The 20,303-nt window shown below is 38.9% G+C and overlaps 1 protein-coding gene across 10 annotated transcripts; it reads left to right on the forward strand.

The window, feature by feature from the left end:
• Positions 1-4,722: 4,722 nt before the first annotated feature.
• Positions 4,723-16,131, forward strand: LOC125681751 (monocarboxylate transporter 14-like). 10 transcript variants are annotated; one of them, XM_056156178.1, is made up of 9 exons: positions 4,886-5,094; positions 5,721-5,916; positions 6,190-6,441; positions 7,651-7,970; positions 10,950-11,093; positions 11,188-12,378; positions 12,482-12,661; positions 13,430-13,555; positions 14,895-16,131. In XM_056156178.1, exons 4-9 carry the CDS (start codon positions 7,706-7,708, stop codon positions 15,086-15,088), a joined length of 2,100 nt encoding a protein of 699 aa, XP_056012153.1. In that variant the 5' UTR covers positions 4,886-5,094; positions 5,721-5,916; positions 6,190-6,441; positions 7,651-7,705; the 3' UTR covers positions 15,089-16,131. The 10 variants fall into 10 exon arrangements, with proteins under 10 accessions (XP_048777909.1, XP_056012153.1, XP_048777910.1 ...); XM_056156179.1 differs by having other exon boundaries at positions 4,912-5,094; positions 5,717-5,916; positions 6,190-6,431; XM_056156176.1 differs by having other exon boundaries at positions 4,915-5,094; positions 5,717-5,916.
• The last annotated feature ends 4,172 nt before the right edge of the window (positions 16,132-20,303 follow it).

The raw sequence follows: 20,303 nt of genomic DNA on the forward strand, positions 1-20,303 counted from the left end.
GTTTGTTTAAACCATGACCCCAGGGGGTAGGTTGGGGTGAAAGTTTTAAATGCAAATATATAGGACAAATCTTCTTCACAAGAACCATTGGGCCAGTAAAGTACAAATTTGCATGAAAGCTTCCTGACATAGTGCAGATTCTATTTTGATAACATCACAGCCACTGGGGGGGGGGGGGGGGGGGGGGGGGGGGGGGGGGGGGGGGGGTAGGGGGACACAATAGGGGATCAAAGTTTTACATACAAATATAGGGAAAATCTTCTCAAGAACCACTGGGCTAGAAATGTTTACACTTACGTAAAAGCTTCCTGACATAATGCAGATTCAAGATTGTATAAATCATGTCCCCTGGGGATAGGTTGGGCCCACAATAGGGATCAAAGTTTTATATGCGAATATACATATAGGGAAAATCTTTAAATTGGGCCAAGCCAACTCAGGTGAGTGATGTGGCCCATGGGCCTCTTCTTAGTTCCGGTGAATGAAGACTAGCCGAGCTTAGATGATAGCAGCAGTGGTGGATCAAAAAAATTCAGAAGGGGAGGGGGGGCAGTAAAAGGCTAGTGATCTGGGTACTGTCTTGAAGCCCCTAGTGGATCAAAGGTGAAGCACTGGTTGGGGGGGGGGGGGGGGTCAGAGGAGAAGCCCACTGAAGCAACAGAGTTCTGACAAAATAAGAGTATATACATATATATTAGTTTTTTTGGACATATTTCTTTGAAAACTGGATCATATTTGTGAAGGGGGTGCCTGGCGTGCTGTAACTGCCACTGGACAGTTTAGCATCTGTATTCTAATAAAAGTCACCATTTTGACAGCATCAACCTGAAAATTGCCTAATTTGGTTAAAACCTGATGAATAGTGTGTGTGATTGGAGAAACATGGCATCAGGGTAAGTCTGAACTAATGTGGTTTCTAAGTTTGATTTGGTATGATTAACGTATGCCCCGCGGCAAGGATGCGGCACATTAGAAAATATAATTCGTCTGAAAAAATCAGTAGAATGAAAGCAAGGAACGACAACTCTGGGTAGAGATTTTTCTGTTGCGCTTACTTCCACAGGTGAGCGATGTGGCCCATAGGCCTCTTAGTTTCATGTGATTAAACTATCGAGATAGTTGTGTCAGGACTCAGGTACAATTTATATTGGGACCAGCTCGGAACAATGTAGAGTGTACCTATCGAAAAGGATCACTGACACGCCATGAATATACCCGGTGTCGTAAGTTGATTTTAAGGGGGGAGGGGTAGTCGGTTTTAAGGACGACAACCCCGATGCCTTCTTCAATGCAGATTTATACAGAACATGAGGTAACATATCCGCATTGTGCATGTATCACAGGGCTGTGTTTATGTGAAAATAGTTACTTGCAGCTGGAAGCTTGACAGAAGTTTATCTGCAGACGATGACTTCTGAGGCTGATGTCAACAGATGTGGGGAGTTGTCAGCAGCCAGGAATATTTGTTACTTGGAGTCAAAACACATTTTCTCTTTCAAGAATCTGGGAAGTGATCCACCAGAGGAGGGGGATATTAGGAGGAACTGCACTTCAAACCAGCAATAGACAGAAATGTTTAGAAAATACGTGTACAGCATTAATCGCTACTTACGTCATATCCCCTGGTTTTAGAGGGGTGTTTAGCTGTCCTTAGATGTGCTACCACCCTGGCACGTGGATCTCGTTTTTCTAAACACCGTGTGATTATGTAGACTGGAAATTAACACGATGGTTTTAATTTCACTATGTTCACGATTTATCATTTTCTCGCTAAATTTATATAAACCCATAGTCAATAATACATCAGGATATTTCTGTGCTTCATAATGTAGATTTTCTAATAACGTAACATGGGATCCAGTAAACTTTTACCTGATCAAGATTTCATCTTTGTCGTCTAATTCAACCAAACTTAATACAAAGTATCTTAGGTTAAAGGGATGTATGTTTGTTCGTTCCTATCCAAGGGAAGGAAGTTGTGGAATAGTCGGATGTGATGTTTAAAAAATCTGCTCGAGAATCGCTAAACCAATGTAGGCAAATCTTGTACAAAATCTTCCTTCTTTAGTATTGATTCCAATCGGAACATCACTCGGCCTATTCCGGAGAATTCTCCGAAATAGGCCGAGTGATGTTCCGATTGGTATTGATTCAATTTCAAGATCGTTAAAACTATGGACCTTGAGACCCGGATGCGATTGCAGTAGTGGTTTGGGGTCTTACATAGAAATATATACGGGTACATTTAGGTGCAATATTTGTAAATTTTACAAGGGTACAATTAGTCAAGTTGGCATGCCAACATCTTCATCTTGCGCATACTTAGCTGCAGAACTGTAGCTCTACGAAAAAAAATTATGTTGACAGACCGGAGATTTCGGAGAGCTACAGTTCTGCAGCTAGTACATACTGAGGTTTGCCTAAAGTGATAACCCCTAGGATTTAAAATTCATTCTAAAACATTGACAAAAGCACATTTATCACGTGATGAAGTAGGTTAGAAAGTAAAGGCGATACCACGAGGACGCAAGAACGCAATGAAACAACGTACGATTTCCGAAAGGCACACAGCGCTTTTTCAACGTTGAAAATAAATAGAATAATAGTTTCAACGTTGAACCATAATTCAATATTGTTCAACTTTATAAGATATCAACACTTTTCACGCTCTGAAGATTTATAACGGCTACAACAGTCATCGATCATTTCAACTGAAATTATGCAACAGCATCCTTCAACGTCAAATTGGGTGTAATCTTCTTCACTCCCTCCCCCGCTTCTCGCATCCCCCCTTCTCGTATCATAAAGTATTCGTTTAATTTTTGGACAACAGATGACTGCATTATGCCTAGTAAAATACTATGTGATTTAGAAAATAAACAAGCTAATTATGGTAATTAGGTTAACACATGATAAAGTAAGAAATTATCTCCGCTCTTTATATAGGTTTGGTGCATTATTTGGTACAATAATTTGTACTGAATACGGAAATAAGTTTTTAAAGATGTATTTTGAACGAGGAAAGATTTACATTACCAGTGTTTTGTCCGTATTTTTGATGAAAGCACTTGCCTTTCAACTCGACATAAAAACCTATATGGGGTGGGGTGGGGGGGGGTGGTAGGAAAACAATGCAAGCATGGGGGTAATATATGCATTTATAATCGACTTCGTTGACTATACAACGCTCGTCAGCTTTGATTAATAAATAATAAGGGGGAGCACGTGACCATGACAAAGCATAGAAACTTGCACAGAAGTAGGTTAAACTGAGCGTTAGTGTTACAATACAATATATCGTCACGAGGATTTTGTATATATCCATTGTCATCGGTGAATTACCTTCCATATTATATAATATGTCTTACAATAGCGTAGGAATATGTGCTATTTATTTTGTAATTTGTGATAATAGGCCATGCATTATAATTTAGTCTAGAGATTGTTCCCATTCATTCATTCATTTTATTCGCTCAAACCACAATGGAAATGGTATATGAGGTACAATACAGAAATTTCATATATCAACACAAGTATATAACGTCAGAGGAATGTATATAGGTATGCAAATAAACAGTGAAATATACACATAAATATGTACACAAATTTGAAGTTGTGTGTTAAGCAACTACAGCAGTTTTGACGTAGTCCAGCAACAACAAAACTCAATTTATCTTACTATTATTCTATACATTAGACATATAAGTAAAAGTATAATGTTTGTATGTACATAACGTCCACAGGAAATGCTTTATATCGAGGAGCTGTGGGGGAAGGGGGGGGGGGTCTCCAATACAGGGGTGGATCCATAAAAATATCAAATTGATCAACCCAATTCAAGATGGTACCTGTTCCTTCCCAAAGGGGAGGGGGTACGGATCTTAAAATGACCATTTTAGTTTTAAATGTTTTGATCAAGGATAGGGGATGGGATAGGTGGGGGTACCCTTTGGATTCGTACTACAAGACACGTGTACATTTACAAGGTAGAGGTGCATGAATTAACGATCCAACACCATTATCACCGTCATTCTAATGAAATGAGCGACGAACTTCTCGCGCGTGGCTCGGAGGAAGTTCAGACGGTATATTTAATCAGTACTACCAACCAAATATGTCCATAATATCCCATATCCAGAGATAATGGAAACGTGATTACAAGTCTGAGGAAATACGGCCGTATATCGGAAACTAATTAACAGAAAGTGATTGTCGGAGACATTTAATATGAATCATGTCCTAGAGTGCATTGAAAACTATAGCGAAAGTTATCGAACTTACGCAAGGTTGCGATTTATAAATAGAATCGACTCATTTGAATAACTCGGATTTTTAAAGTAATATATTTCGCAGAGAAATTCATTATACTGGGTACCCGGTTTTCCCCAAAAAACAAAACAAACCCCACCTACCTAGAAGTATATTGGATACACAACACAAAGTGGTTACAAGGTCAAATACAACACACACACACACACACACACAAAGTGGTTACAAGGTCAAATACAACACACACACACACACACACACACACACACACACACACACACACACACACACAAAGTGGTTACAAGGTCAAATACAACACACACACACACACACACACACACTGTGGAACACACACACACATACACACACACATATAACATTAAAGTATTAACGACTCCAAAATTGTTCGTGTCGGTGGTCTGTATCAGTATCTCTCTCTCTCTCTCTCTCTCTCTCTCTCTCTCTCTCTCCATGTATATTATATGTTACACACACAGTGGTATGGGGGGAGGGGCATATAAATGCCTTTTAAATTATCTTAAGAAATCTTAACTTTTATTAATTCGTTTAGTCCCTCTTCCGCCGTTACTGCACATTTCTTTGTGAGCACCAGACTGTAACGGTAACTAATATCGATTCTTTTAAATAATGAAATGACGCAGATGGTCTACGTTTTATTTAGTACAGGGAACCCTTTATTTGATCGATTTGTATATTCCGCAGCCATGATGTTGTATATAGGAAACCAGGGGATCTATTTTTAGCACAGTCAGCTGGGCTGAGACAAGGGGAACAGTAAGCTGGAGTGAGCTTTTGTTGAAATAGGTATGTTCATTGTTCAACGATCTGTTTATGTAACTATTACTGCACATCTTCAGATACTTAACGTTTGGTTTTAGCCAGTATATAACTCGTTATTTATAAATCAATGTGAACGGGAAGAGGGGTTTGTCACAGTTTCATTTATTTTTATATTTAGGGGGAGGAATTGAGGTCAGCACAGACATGTTTACTCTTTCCGGTAGTAAACACCATCAGGGGCTTAAGTGCAACCGAGTTACGGAAATATTTTTTTATTTTAAATGCATTATATACGGAGAATTATTGATCCGACACACTGTGTTGAATTTGTGTGTAGTAATGAGGGATGCTGGGAGGCGACGGAGGCACGAAGAATGACACATATAGTCATTTTCATGTGATGCCCACTCACGTGCACTTAATGTATGAAATGGTTGACATGTTGCATTCATCGGCCACTAAAATGATTGCGGAAATTAAAGGCTGCGGAGGAGGCCTGGTTTCGCTTTTGTGCTGTGTGTAAAATTAGCGACTTACTTAGCTTTTATATAATAGATGTGTTCTGTTGTATGCAAAGTGGTAGTACATGAAGGACTTACTCTTGTTTTTAATCATTGTATGTTTTCTTTTCTTTTTTTCGCTCTAGGAAGTTCAAGGTCGGACAGAGAGTTAATCTAGTTGGTGAAGAGGTGCGGAGCTATCGGTCAAAATAACATGTGCGTTGGTCAACTAATGTTTATTGAGAGCGATAAAAAGAGCAGAACAGATGATGAAGGGTGAAAGAGGGGGGTAGGATTTCGTGCATTTTCCTGGATTTTCTTCATCAATTTCTGGAAATTGAAACAAGTAAGTTCGTTTTGAATTATCCTTGTGGCTCTTAATTTTACAAAATATTTCTAGATAGCGTATGCTATCGTATTTAAATGTTCTTAGAATTCCAAAGATCATAGGTCATACACTTTTGTGTAAATGTATTTGTTTCCTAGAATAGCAGAAAGCTATTGTCATACTTTTAAGCCCCCAATTAATTCTGAACCGTGCAAGATTTGTAAACATATTATACGATAAAAAAAAACCCTAGCATAATTTAAATGTGCAAATTTTTACATTAATATCCAGGTGAGACACACAACACGTGTGTATGCTGGGATTTAGCGTAACTTTACAATCCATATCGGAGACTACACCAGTATATCTGTGTGTAAGACCTTTGAACGGGAGAAATTTCCTGTATGGATTTTTAAAAGGCCATTGTATGACTAATCAGGTGCGCAATGCGCGCTTTTCCACTTCGATCAGCTGATCAACAGAAAGAGAATTTGACCATGCGGTTTTCTTAAAACTGCAATCCTTTTCTGAAGGTACACACAGGTAGGGTCTAAATCACAAAATCTCTGTTGAGTGTCTCTAGGTTTTAAAATGATAAGGAAGCGACTGTGCTTAAATCGCAAGGCAATTTTAAACGCGTTGTTTTCATTTCTTCTTTAAAGAATCCCTGAATCATCACAATGCAAATTCAAGCACGCATGGTTAAATTTCGATCTTGAGCTGGATTGTTGATTTTTCCCATATTGTAGCGCGATTCTGCTCTTGCTTTGCGATATCGATTAACTGATTTTCGGATGGTGATCGACAGACTTAACAGTTATTTATATATCAAGTCAGACAGGGGCGGATGCAGGATTTTATGGTATTTTGTGATGTATACATGCATGTAGTTATTTATTATGTGTTTTTTGGGGACAGATTTTACCACTCTGACGTGTAATAAAATGCTGGAATAGTGACACGGCGTATGGTCTTATACATGTTGTCCACCATTGTTCAAATTCATTGATTATACGCAGGACCTACTCTGTATTCTGTGTCAATGATGCCAGTTTATCAGTGTGTAGCGCCATTACATAACGGAATATAGTATATTCTTTATTTCAACAAGACAGAGGTTTGGTGACAGCCCATCTGTTTGTTCGTGGAGAGGGGATACTCCTCTTAAACGTGTGAAAATAAACATTTCTCTTGAGTAAATTGCTGTCAGATTTGACCTGAACTTAATACACAAGTGGTACTCAAGAGAGGGTCAAGAAAGTTGACTAGAGGTTATCGTATGTTGACTGTTGCGTCCACTGAGTGGGTGCAATATTATCAGTATACGATACCGTAGGATTGCATAGAAGGATGGGGTTTAGAACAGTTTTAGACTTATCTGTTTCATATATATATATATATATATATATATATATATATATATATATATAACTCTAAACATTTTGTAGAAATATTTCGACCCTGTTACCGGTCTTCTTCAGTCGTGTATATATGACGATTTAACAAACTTAATTGGTGTAAGATTATCAGTATGCATGTAGTTACATTAAGTATTTGGACCCTTTAAGTACATTGATTTTCAAATATTTGATTTGGAACTCTTTGACAGTTTGAATATCGATCTGATCTGAGATGAAGAAGTGGAATTAATATTTTACCTATAGTTTTCTACCTTCATCTTTCCAGGGAATGAATGAGATGCAGAAGTGGAATTAATATTTTACCTATAGTTTTCTACCTTCATCTTTCCAGGGAATGAAAGACCAGACAAGAGCCTGAGAAACTCAATATCTTCTAACTTTGCAATATGTCCAGTGAAAGGACTAAGGAGCGTCATGAATCGGGGGAATCCCACGACTCCACGGACAGCGTGGGGGACTTCATACCCTCCCCACCGGACGGAGGGTGGGGCTGGGTCATCGTCTTCAGTTCCCTGGTGTGTAACATCATTGTGGATGGTATAGGGTACGCCTTTGGTGTTCTACTTCCTCAGTGGGTGGAGGTGTTTGGAGAATCACAGAGCAAGGTGTCCCTAGTAGGCTCGCTTCTGGTCGGGGTCTACCTTTGTGCTGGTAGGTGAACACATTTTCACAAACGATTCTTCAACAACGTTTTATTTTCAGCAAAGAAAAATACAAGCACATACATGTATACACAAGATATGAAATTTGAGAAACGTTTCACAACACACAATTGTTTGTTGGATAAGGCATTAGTTCTTTATCTACTAATTTTGACTGTGGATTACTCCGTTTACCTGATCGAAATATAGGGCTTACGGCGGGTGTGACCGGTCGAAAGGGGATGCTTACTCCACCTAGGCATATGCTCCCACCTCTGGTATATCCATGGGTCTGTGTTTACCCTTCTTTTTACAGGAGTTATGAGATTTATCAGTTTTTCCTCTCAGTTCAAAATATCTATCTAAAAAATCCGAAATTCATTAACCCCTTATGAAAGAGTGATAATTTATTAAAAGGAGTTTTTTTTAGGATGTGTATTCCAATGGAGAAATTTGGGAGAAATCAATTGCGAATGTACTCATCTTGAACGGTCATTTGATAAAGTAAAAATAATAAAACACGGACGGCGTGATATTTGAAATATGGGCAATTTCATTTCTAGGAAGTGAAAGTAATTCAATGTAATACGAAAATGAACATTCCTCACTTCAGAAATAAAAAAGACCACCGAAACAAGTATCAGATTATGTAGATAAAGACTGGAATTCGCTATTTTCTCTGCCATTTTTTTTTTTTTTAGAGATGAAGGACGTGTTATGAGTAGTGAATCTAAATTCTGAATTTCCTGAAACAAAACAAACACAAACAAACTGGACGCTAAATGTATTACCCTGCAGGTTCACAAATTTCATATTTGTTTATGCATATTAGTAATAATTATCATCAATATCAATGTTATTTCACTTCAATGAATTTTCATTGATAAATAACTCTTGTACACACTGTTGATGATTTGTAAAAGTCACCAATATCCACTAGTTCATTGGTTTAGAACAAAACTCTGACAGTCTGTCTGTCAGTCTGTTGATCACTACCAACATTAACTTCATTTTAAAAATGCTATTGTTTTGTTTTCTTATTGAGACTTTCATTTCTATACCGTCAATAGTACTCGTCTCTCTCCATGTTTATATTAACAATGTTGCATAAGACAAGTCAGCATATACATGTATATTTAATAGCTAACTTTTAAAAAACCTGTTTGGAGTTATCTCTCTTTTCAAAGGGACTATGTTCCTTCAAAAAGGGTACCGAGATCTGAGAAAGAAAATAATTTATTATACCCCCCGCAACAAGTTGTGGGGGGGGGGGGTATACTGGAATCGGGTTGTCCGTCTGTCTGTCCGTCCATCTGTAGACGCAATGGTTTCCGGACTCTAAAGCATTATCCTTTCCACCTACCGTCACCATATCATACATATGGACTACCCATGGGATGAAGATGTTCCCTATCGATTTTGGGGTCAAAAGGTCAAAGGTCAAGCGCACTGGACATCGAAGTAGCAATATGGTTTCCGGGCTCTAAAGCGTTATCCTTTCCACCTACAGTCACCATATCATACATATGGACTACCCATGGGATGAAGATGTTCCCTATCGATTTTGGGGTCAAAAGGTCAAAGGTCAAGCGCACTGGACATCGAAGTAGCAATATGGTTTCCGGGCTCTAAAGTGTTATCCTTTCCACCTACAGTCACCATATCATACATATGGACTACCCATGGGATGAAGATGTTCCCTATCGATTTTGAGGTCAAAGGTCATGCGCACTGGACATCAAAGTAGCAATATGGTTTCCGGGCTCTAAAGCATTATCCTTTCCACCTACAGTGACCATATCATACATATGGACTACCCATGGGATGAAGATGTTCCCTATTGATTTTGGGGTCAAAAGGTCAAAGGTCAAGCGCACTGGACATCGAAGTAGCAATATGGTTTCCGGGCTCTAAAGCGTTATCCTTTCCACCTACAGTCACCATATCATACATATGGACTACCCATGGGATGAAGATGTTCCCTATTGATTTTGGGGTCAAAAGGTCAAAGGTCAAGCGCACTGGACATCGAAGTAGCAATGTGGTTTCCGGGCTCTAAAGCGTTATCCTTTCCACCTACAGTCACCATATCACACATATGGACTACCCATGGGATGAAGATGTTCCCTATTGATTTTGGGGTCAAAAGGTCAAAGGTCACGCGCACTGGACATCGAAGTAGCAATGTGGTTCGGTTTGTCATGCCATTTGTTTTTTACACTCAGAAAAGAGGTAGTTTATACCTATTACCAACACCCTTTGGGAGATTGGGGTAAGCGGGGGGTATTCTTAGTGAGCATTGCTCACAGTACCTCTTGTTTTAATTTGTTTCTGGTCCTGTGGTCAGTGTTAATTACTGGTATTTAATTTTGTTTCGGGGCCCGTGGTCAGTGTTGAGCTGCTGATATTTCATTCCTTTCAGAGCTCGTAGTCAGTGTTGAACTGCTGATATTTCATTCCTTTCAGGGCCCGTGGTCAGTGTTGAACTGCTGATATTTCATTCCTTTCAGGGCCCGTGGTCAGTGTTGAACTGCTGATATTTCATTCCTTTCAGGGCCCGTGGTCAGTGTTGAATTGCTGATATGTAAAACTTATACGGTACCAATTTTGATGCACCAGATGCGCATTTCGACAAATAATGTCTCTTCAGTGATGCTCAACCGAAATGTTTGAAATCCGAAATAACTATGAAGTTTTAGATCTAAATATAGCCAAAAACAGCGTGCCAAACAAGTGGAGCCAAATTCGTCCAAGGATAAGAGCTATGCATGAGGGAAATAATCCTTAATTTTGAAATGAATTTCTAAATTTTATAACAGCAATTAAATATACATCCGTATTTTCAAGCTAGTAACGAAGTACTTAGCTACTGGGCTGTAGAGACCCTCGGGGACTAACAGTCCACCAGCAGAGGCCTCGACCCAGGGGTATTTGATTTCTTTCAGGGCCCGTGGTCAGTGTTGAATTGCTTATATTTGATTTCTTTCAGGGCCCGTGGTCAGTGGTTTGACCAACAAGTTTGGATGTCGACTCGTGGCATTTTCCGGAAGCTGTTTGGCGTCCGTGGGATTCTTGCTAGCGTCTTTCAGCAGTAGTATCAATGTTCTCATGATAACGTATGGGATTTTGGGAGGTAAGATGCACGCACTTGTTCAGTAATTTTTCCGTGTTTCTTTAATCGTTGTCAGTTCTGACTATTGAGTAGCAATGTATGATTTCATTTGTAGGTTTGGGATTTGGTCTGATTTATTTACCGGCCATTGTCAGTGTAGGTTTCTACTTTGAGAAGAAGCGCGCAATCGCAACTGGAATTGCTGTTTCCGGATCCGGAATAGGAACTTTCATATTTTCGCCGGCAAACGCTGCTTTATTGGAATCTTATGACTGGAAATATATGTTAATGATTCATGCCGGTATAATTCTAAATGGATGTGTTTGCGCAATGCTGATGCGGCCTTTAGAACCACCAAAAAGAAAAAAGAAGAAAAAGGTCAGAGAAAAGACGATGATTGATCGTGTTAAGGAAAAAGCAATTGCAAGTCGTAAACACGTGGGCGAATCAGAGTCCAGTGTTCAGGTTGTAGAGAGTTTTGCCAGATTGCAAGAAGCCAAACGAAGGCGTGAAGAAAGACTCAAAGACGATGAGTCTGATGTGACCTCCATGCCCAGTGCTTATTTTGTGAAAACCCGCGACAGTGACAGGTACAAGCACTCTTTTTCAGAGGCAGGTGAAAGCTATTGTGGCAGTCCTGTATCTGATATTCCAAAGATAACATTTACTGGCACTGAAAACAATGACCCGTCATCACCCGAATCCCCGCGTTCTGAAAGGTCAGACGATAAAAGGGAATCCAAAGAAACGATACAAGAGAGACCCAACGAGGAAGAAGCGGCCAACAAAAATGATGGAAACATCCTTAATGGTGTTTACAGTCACGAGGTGGAGCCACTTATTGAAAATGGCTACGCTAAAGTGGTTGTCCCGAGCCAAGCGAGGGATTATTCCTCAGCGGCCAGGCTTCGTATCGGATCCCAACATAACATAGAGAAGAAGGACTATGCTAGACCGCTCTACAGGCAAGACATTTTTTACAGTGGAAGTGTGAATAGAATTCCGGCGTACACGTCACAGCCGGACATGCGCAGTTACATTACAAGTATTACAACAATTCCTGGAGAACTTGAAATTCCTCCCACATCCATTTGGGACAGTTGTACCTGTCTGCCCAAATCCATTGTAGACACATTAAGAGACATGTTAGATTTTTCATTATTAAAAAACTCGTCTTTTGTGTTGATTTGTGTGGGAAACTTATTCGCAATGGTTGGATTTTACGTTCCTTTCGCCTATTTAGTAGATCATGCTTTGGAGCAAAATGTATCGAAAACTGACGCCGCATTCCTCTTATCTGTGATTGGTGAGTGAATATGTTCGTCTGTATCGTTGAATTTGAATATCTGTCGGGTGGTAACTGTTATATACATGTATGTTGTTGACATATTTGGTACTATTTTCTACAGGTATCACCAATACCATTGGTCGAATTCTGGCCGGAGTGATAGCTGACGTCACTAAGGTCGACGCTTTGGTGATTAACAACGTAGCGTTGGTTCTGAGCGCTTTACTCCTTTTCATCGAACCCTTCTGTACAACGTACCCCCTGCTTGTTTTGTTCGCTGCCTTGTATGGATTATGTGTCTGTAAGTTCTGCTGACCAGGGAATCATCATTGTTCGAGTGGGGTTAATGTTCGTGGGTAACCATAATTTTACTGATTCGTGGGGACGTAATTTCGTGGAGAATCTGGATAGTAATTTAATTATGATTGTTACTGCGCAAGTATAATGGGATTTTTGTATAGGATTTACATTGTTCATACGCTATAATGATAATTAACTGATTTTTACTTGGGAATAAACAACTCATTCATTGTCTTTATGAAATCAAGAATGTGATAAATAAATAACATGATCTATAAATATCTAATGCGATCGGAGATGGAGTTTTAAAAATAGTTTTGAAAAAGAAACTTAAAATTGTGTATCAATGTTCGCGGGGGTGTAATGCACGGATAAAGGTCATTCGCGAACATTGATCCCCCACGAACAATGATGATTATGTGTCTGTAAGTTAAATAGGGATCATTTGGGGGTGGATGATCCGGTGAGTTGAACTTTGAGCCTTGTTTGGATAATATTCATAGGTAGTTTTACTAAGGATCACATAGTCTTGAAGGTTAAGCCGTTTATTCGTTAGGCAAAAGGATCTTTAAAAATCAAGGATCACTAAAACGAAAACCAGTTGCAAGATTGACGAAGATTGACGAAGTTTTTTCCGGATAATGCATCAAACTATATTCAAATTTAAACTGTATAGCTACTGCTCAGGACTTTTCGTGAAATGTCGTGTTAGGAACCACACATATAGTATGTACGTATCATGCATATCAAAACTTTGATTTCATTCCAGCCGCGTATATATCTTTGACCTCCATCATCATCTGTGACATCATTGGTCTGGAGAAACTGACCAATGCATTCGGTCTGCTGACTTTGGCCAGGGGGACGTCTTCTATTTACGGACCACCAATAGCTGGTAAGTGCATATGTATACTAGGACCGTCAGTTGCTGGTTAGTACATATGTAGGCTAGGACCACCAATTACTGCATAGTACACATGTAGACTAGGACAACCAATTACTGCATAGTACACATGTAGACTAGGACAACCAATTACTGCATAGTACACATGTAGACTAGGACCACCAATTACTGCATAGTACACATGTAGACTAGGACCACCAATTACTGCATAGTACACATGTAGACTAGGACCACCAATTACTGCATAGTACACATGTAGACTAGGACAACCAATTACTGCATAGTACACATGTAGACTAGGACAACCAATTACTGCATAGTACACATGTAGACTAGGACCACCAATTACTGCATAGTACACATGTAGACTAGGACAACCAATTACTGCATAATACACATGTAGACTAGGACAACCAATTACTGCATAGTACACATGTAGACTAGGACCACCAATTACTGCATAGTACACATGTAGACTAGGACAACCAATTACTGCATAGTACACATGAAGACTAGGACAACCAATTGCTGTTTAGTATATATGTAGGCTAGGACCGTCAGTGAGTTGCTGTTTAGTACATATGTAGACTAGGACAACCAATTGCTGTTTAGTACACATGTAGACTAGGACAACCAAGTGCTGTTTAGTACACATGTAGACTAGGAACGTCAGTGAGTTGCTGTTTAGTACATATGTAGACTAGGACAACCAATTGCTGTTTAGTACACATGTAGACTAGGACCGTCAGTGAGTAGCTGTTTAGTCCACATGTAGACTAGGACCGTCAGTGAGTTGCTGTTTAGTACACATGTAGACTAGGACCGTCAGTGAGTTGCTGTTTAGTACACATGTAGACTAGGAACGTCAGTGAGTTGCTGTTTAGTACACATGTAGACTAGGAACGTCAGTTGCCACATCTAACCTAAGACCTGAACATGGTATTGATTGCTCCTTCGCCAAACGCTCGTCATTTAGAAGTGAGAATTACGGGTCTTCTGGATATGACCTTAAAAATGAAACTCCCGTGTCTCGGCGGGCATTGGCACGATAAAGAACCCTCACTGCTAGGCATAAATCTAAATTTGTGGTACTTCACTTACAGCTGGTGACGTCTCTATATGAGTGAAAAATTATCGACCGTAAAACTATCAATTAATCAACTATACGACCGTAAAATAATTTTGTTACATTGCTTTCGCTGAGAGTTTCTTGTTAATCAAACAAATGGACACAGCCATGTTGCCACAGATACAATATTCTTACGCCATCAAACAAATGGACTCATCCATGTTGCCGTTTGACACAATATTTTTACGTTCCCCTTTTCAGGCGCAGTTCGTGTTGCTACAGAGAGTTACGACTATTCCTTTTACCTGGGAGGGCTAATGTTCGCGATTGGCGCTGCCTTTCATCTTGTGCTACATTTACCCTGTTTCAAACGGACGGGATTGGAGGATCTGACCGAGGCTGACCTAATTGTGAGAGAAATAGAACAGCCTAAGGATCAACCCGTTGCTGTTTAAGTGACCTAACTGTAACAGAAAAAACTACACAGGCTGTCGTCCCTGTATTGACGAAATCAAAACATAAAAAAGAACGATTTCGTGCTGAAATTATTTTATATACGAGTATATTAAATGCAGGGTCTGGTGTGAATTTGATATAATTATGCTTGTTGTGTTATTATTGTTTGAAGAATGTATTTTTATTATATAATTCCGAATTCCAATATTTTACATGTACATGTAACATCTAATATTAAGGATTCTACCTTTGCTTTTACTCACTTCTTAGTACTTGGTTTTAAAGTGTTTTATTTACTTGTAGTCATGGTTTCATGTATTTTCATAGCCCGGCATGATATTACATTAACCATCATAAATTTCATGAATCACGGAAGTGGTTGCAGGTGTTTTATCAAACAAAATTGCATGTTTTTGTGTATTACTAATATTTTTTAAAGATATATTCTTTTTTTTTTTTTAAGAGCAGAGTGATCATTGGCTACAATATATGGACGTTTATGTATTTTAGTTCATTTGTGGACTCATTAATCCAATACATCTTTGGTTAACATACACAGGGGCTATCATGTTTATGAATGTTTTAATTTCATTATGGTAAAACTATTTTAAAGCACGTGTATAAAACAGTCTTGTTTTTGGTTTTGTATTTACCAGTGTAATGTTACATGGAAGTTTATACTCACTCTTTGTCTCCATTTCTCATTTCTCTCATGACAATTCTTTGTATTGTTTTTGATTATGTAGAGAAATATTAGGCAGCAGATATCGCCTACAGAGACGGATTAGGCAACAGGCATTGTCTGTCCTTTTTTCACTATTATTCAATGATTTCTTGATAATTTTGTCTCCGGACAAAACTAGACTATAATATTGTTTCGTAGAGTGCAAAGTGATTATGTTATTTTGGGAAACATAACATGAGACTAAATACATGTCATTGTTTACGTCATAATAAAGGGTGAATAGGAGTAAAAAGATTATACACTGAAAATCTTATCAGTTATATGTGTTATATATTAAAGTTTTGTATTTACACCCAACAAGTTTTCAGAAGTTGATTTCAGATCATAGGAGTTCATGTTTGTGTTCTGACATCTAAAGGAATGAATAATCCATGGCATTTATACGGTGAATCTTTGCTATAGCGCCGATTTACGCTGACGGATCGTTCCTATAGCGCCGATTTACGCTGGCGGATATTTCCTTCAGCGCTGATGTACTCTGTCGGATCTTTCCTATAGCACTGATTTACTCAGGCGGATCTTTCCAATAGCGCTGATTGATTCTGGCGGATCTTTCCTACAGCATCGCCTCGGTGGCCGAGAGGTTAAAGCGTTCGCCCCGCATGCGGACGGCCGGGGTTCGAATCCCGGCCGCGACAAACCTAAGTCGTTAAAACAGGTAGTGAAAGTTCCATGGTCAAACGCTGGGCATCAGGTGTGAAAGTCACGGGGCCTCGGAGATGACCTTAAAAACGGATGTCCCGTGTCACAGTAGGTGTGGCACGCTAAAGAACCCTCACTGCTCAATGGCCGTAAGCGCTGAGCAAAGGCCTAAATTTGAAGCCATTCACCGGTGTTTGTGACATCCCTATTTAAGTGAAAAATTCTCGAGCGAGACGTTAAGCAAGATACAATCAATCAATCAATCTTTCCTACAGCACTGATTTACTCTGGCGGATCTTTCCTACAGCACTGATTTACTCTGACGGATCTTTCCTTTAGCACTGATTTACTCTGACGGATCTTTCCTTTAGCATTGATTTACTCTGGCGGATCTTTCCTATGGTGCTGATTTACTCTGACGGATCTTCCGTGTAGCGCTGATTTACTCTGACGGATCTTTCCTTTAGCACTGATTTACTCTGGCGGATCTTTCCTTTAGCATTGATTTACTCTGGCGAATCTTTCGTGTAGCGCTGATTTACTCTGTTGTAGGTAAGCATCACATTTCCAATCCTGTAATTCTGTTAGAGTGCAGTGATATATGGAAGCTTTAAATGTTTAATACGATTGCCGCTTGTCTCGGCGGGAACTTGACCGACAAACCAGCAGGGTTCAGATTGACGAAGAGCATTTTGTATCATCTGAATCGATTAAACCTACATAACCACTTGCTGATAAAAATAGGCTCGCCATGGCCATCCGTTTACACGATAAACAGAATTTTTAGGTCACCCGTCGGTCACTGCCCTTTTCATATTCTAAAATTTCAACTGGTTATTTGTTCTATTAATATTCTGATTCCATATACAATGCCATATAATGGCAAGGAAGTTAAATGTAATCTCCACAAAAGACTCGTAATCAAATAAAAAGGACACCGAATTAATCAACAAGGTATTAGAATGAAATGTGACGGTGTTTATATCACCATATTAACCTAGATCAGCGTACCTTCAGGGACGGTTTCTATCAAATGTGAGCCATTTATTTTTCTGGTTAGATCATGATAAAATAAATGTATTCGCAGTATGTCTAGTTTGGTTTTAGGATGGTAAATTTCATGTCTTAATACCCCTCCCAAAGTTCGTGTTGTATGAAATGTTGATATACGAGAGTAGTAATAATATTATAGTTACAAGAGTACCGCAAACAGTACAATATACGCCCGTCAGACAGTGAAATTCAACCTGGAAGCATATTGTGCACTCTGAATTAAGCCTTAAAGTGGGTCTGGTGCACCAATCCATCTGACATGTGAACTGATTATGTATTAAATTTTCACTGAGATTGAGGTTGTGACAAAATATTGGTGCAATATCTATTTATGATGATAGAAAGTCCAGGAAACCATTCGATCTACTTTTAGCCCTAAAGTGGGTCATAGCGCACCGATTTAGTTGAAATGTGAACTGATTATATATTTCTCTGACAGGGAGGTTGTGACTAAATTTCAGAGCAATACCTGTGACCATACCAAAAAAAATCTGGAAAACTGTTTGACCTACTTCTACCCCTAGAGTACTGTAGGTTGTAGTGCGCCAATCCAGTTGAAATGTTAACTGCACTTGTCTTCCTCCGAAAGGAAGCCTTTGACTAAATATCAGGGCAATATCTGTATCCCAATGAAAAAAGCTCAGAAAACTGGCTGACCTATTCTTCCAAAAAGTAGGTCAAGGATGGACCAATCCAGCTGAAATGCTAACTGAACTTGTATTCCTATGAGAGGAAGCCTTTGATTAAATATCAGGGCAATATCGGTATCCGTAATGAAAAAAAGCCCAGAAAACTGTTTGACCTATTTCCCCCTAAAAAAGTAGGTCAAGGATGGACCAATCCAGCTGAAATGCAAACTGAACTTGTATTCCTCTGAGAGGAAGCTTTGACAAAATGTCAGGGCAATATCTGTATCCGTAATGAAAACAAGCCCGGGAAACTGTTTGACCTATTTTTCCAAAAAGTAGGTCAAGGATGGACCAGTTCAGCTGAAATGCAAACTAATAATAATAATTATAATAATAAACTGAACTGAACTGAACTTGTAATCGTTTGAGAGGAAGCCTTTGACTAAATATCAGGGCAATATCTGTATCCTTAATCAAAAACAGCCCGGGAAACTATTTGACCTACTTTTAGTCCTAATGTAGGTCACGGATGGACGGACCAATCCAGCTGAAATGCATACTGATCTCGTATTTCTCTGAAAGGAAGCTTATGTGTAAATTTCAGGGCAATGTCTGTATCTGTAACGAAAAAAAGTCCGGAAAACTGATTTACCTACTTATAGCCCTAAAGAAGTTCAAGGATGGACCAATCCAGCTGAAATGCAAACTCACTCTTACAATTCTTGAGGGAGATATTGTGACCAAATTTCAAAGTTGTACATGCACCCGTTACGGAAAACATGACCCGGGACGGACGGACGACCAGCCAGCCGGACAGCACTATAACATAATACTATTGACGGGTGTATTATAATATAGTTAGTTATTCTTAAGCAGAACAATAAATTTAACGTATGAGAGTCAATGTCCGTAAAAATCAATAAAACAATGTGTATCTTGACATTTCCGAGGGCTTAATCCAAAACGTTTTAGATTGCCTGATCCCACCTCTGGTATGTCCTGGGGTTCGTGTTGCCAAACTCTCGATTTTGTATTCCTTATAGGAGTTATGAAATTGATCACTTTTCGTTATGTTCACCTTTCATTAATTGTATATCATGTGTGTGACCTTGACCAATAAATGATACAGTATACACTATGCTACAGATACCAGCGAAAGTCCATAGAGAGCTTGTTCAGAGAAACTTCACACGGATACAAAAAATATTCACTTATCTATGAATTACTAACTGCCCTAATGAAAAGCGAAGATAAGGAATTTCATAAAGAACGCGAAATTAAGAGTAGAGCAAACACGGACCCCTGGACACACCAGAGGTGGTATCATGTGCCTAGGAGGGGTAAGCATTTCCAGTTAACCTGCCACACCCGTCGTAAGCTTTATATTTTTACCATGTAAACGGAGAATTCCGTAGTAAAAGTCAGTATGTAGAGAACTGCCAAACAATTAGTATGAAGCACTTCAGATAGCTTTCGACCTTACGACAGGTATTTGCAAATAATTTTATCATAGCCATAGATTTTGCGAAATGCTGAATTCAAACGAGAATGATGAAACCCCTGTAATATTAACTTATATAGCAGTAGCTTGAGTCGATTTGAACAGTGATCAGATGCAGAACATGCTCTCGCGTATCGAATCAGTTGAAGAAATAAACACAATATGCAGGTGATAACGGAATATCGTTACATGTATATATTGTGATATTGTTAAATAAATATGGAAAGATGATCATGGAGAAGCTGAAGTTTGTCATAAAGTTGAGTTGTGGGTTTGGCGTTAAATTATATCCAAATATGAAGCAGATGTGGAAGACTCTTTTGCCTTTTATTTTGAGTTTACATAGATATAACGAATCAACATTATGAAAGAAAGCTAACATTGTCATAGGTAAAACGTCGTCGATATATCATAATGTTGAGTTGATGGCCACAGAAAGAAATATTTTCTAATCATGTAGAAACCTTTGAATAAATTCTGTCTCATAAGAATAAAACACAGGGCAGCTAATAAAGGAGCACAGTTTTTGCCGATGGGAATTCCAATAGACTTTGGATTTGTTTCTATATAAAAGATCCTTTTGTAAAGCCAATATAATTGTTGATGTTTTTTGTCTTCAAAGTTTTTGTTGAAGTAAAGATGTC

This window comes from Ostrea edulis, chromosome 2 (assembly GCF_947568905.1).
Source record: "Ostrea edulis chromosome 2, xbOstEdul1.1, whole genome shotgun sequence".
Lineage (NCBI taxonomy): Eukaryota > Metazoa > Mollusca > Bivalvia > Ostreida > Ostreidae > Ostrea > Ostrea edulis.

Bases quoted from the DNA above. Each gene is read 5' to 3' on its own strand.
- LOC125681751 (XM_048921952.2), top strand. From the start codon at position 7,706: ATGTCCAGTGAAAGGACTAAGGAGCGTCATGAATCGGGGGAATCCCAC. The intron at 7,971-10,949 runs GTAGGTGAACAC...GATTTCTTTCAG, and splicing joins CGGGGTCTACCTTTGTGCTG to GGCCCGTGGTCAGTGGTTTG. The intron at 12,379-12,481 runs GTGAGTGAATAT...TATTTTCTACAG, and splicing joins ATTCCTCTTATCTGTGATTG to GTATCACCAATACCATTGGT.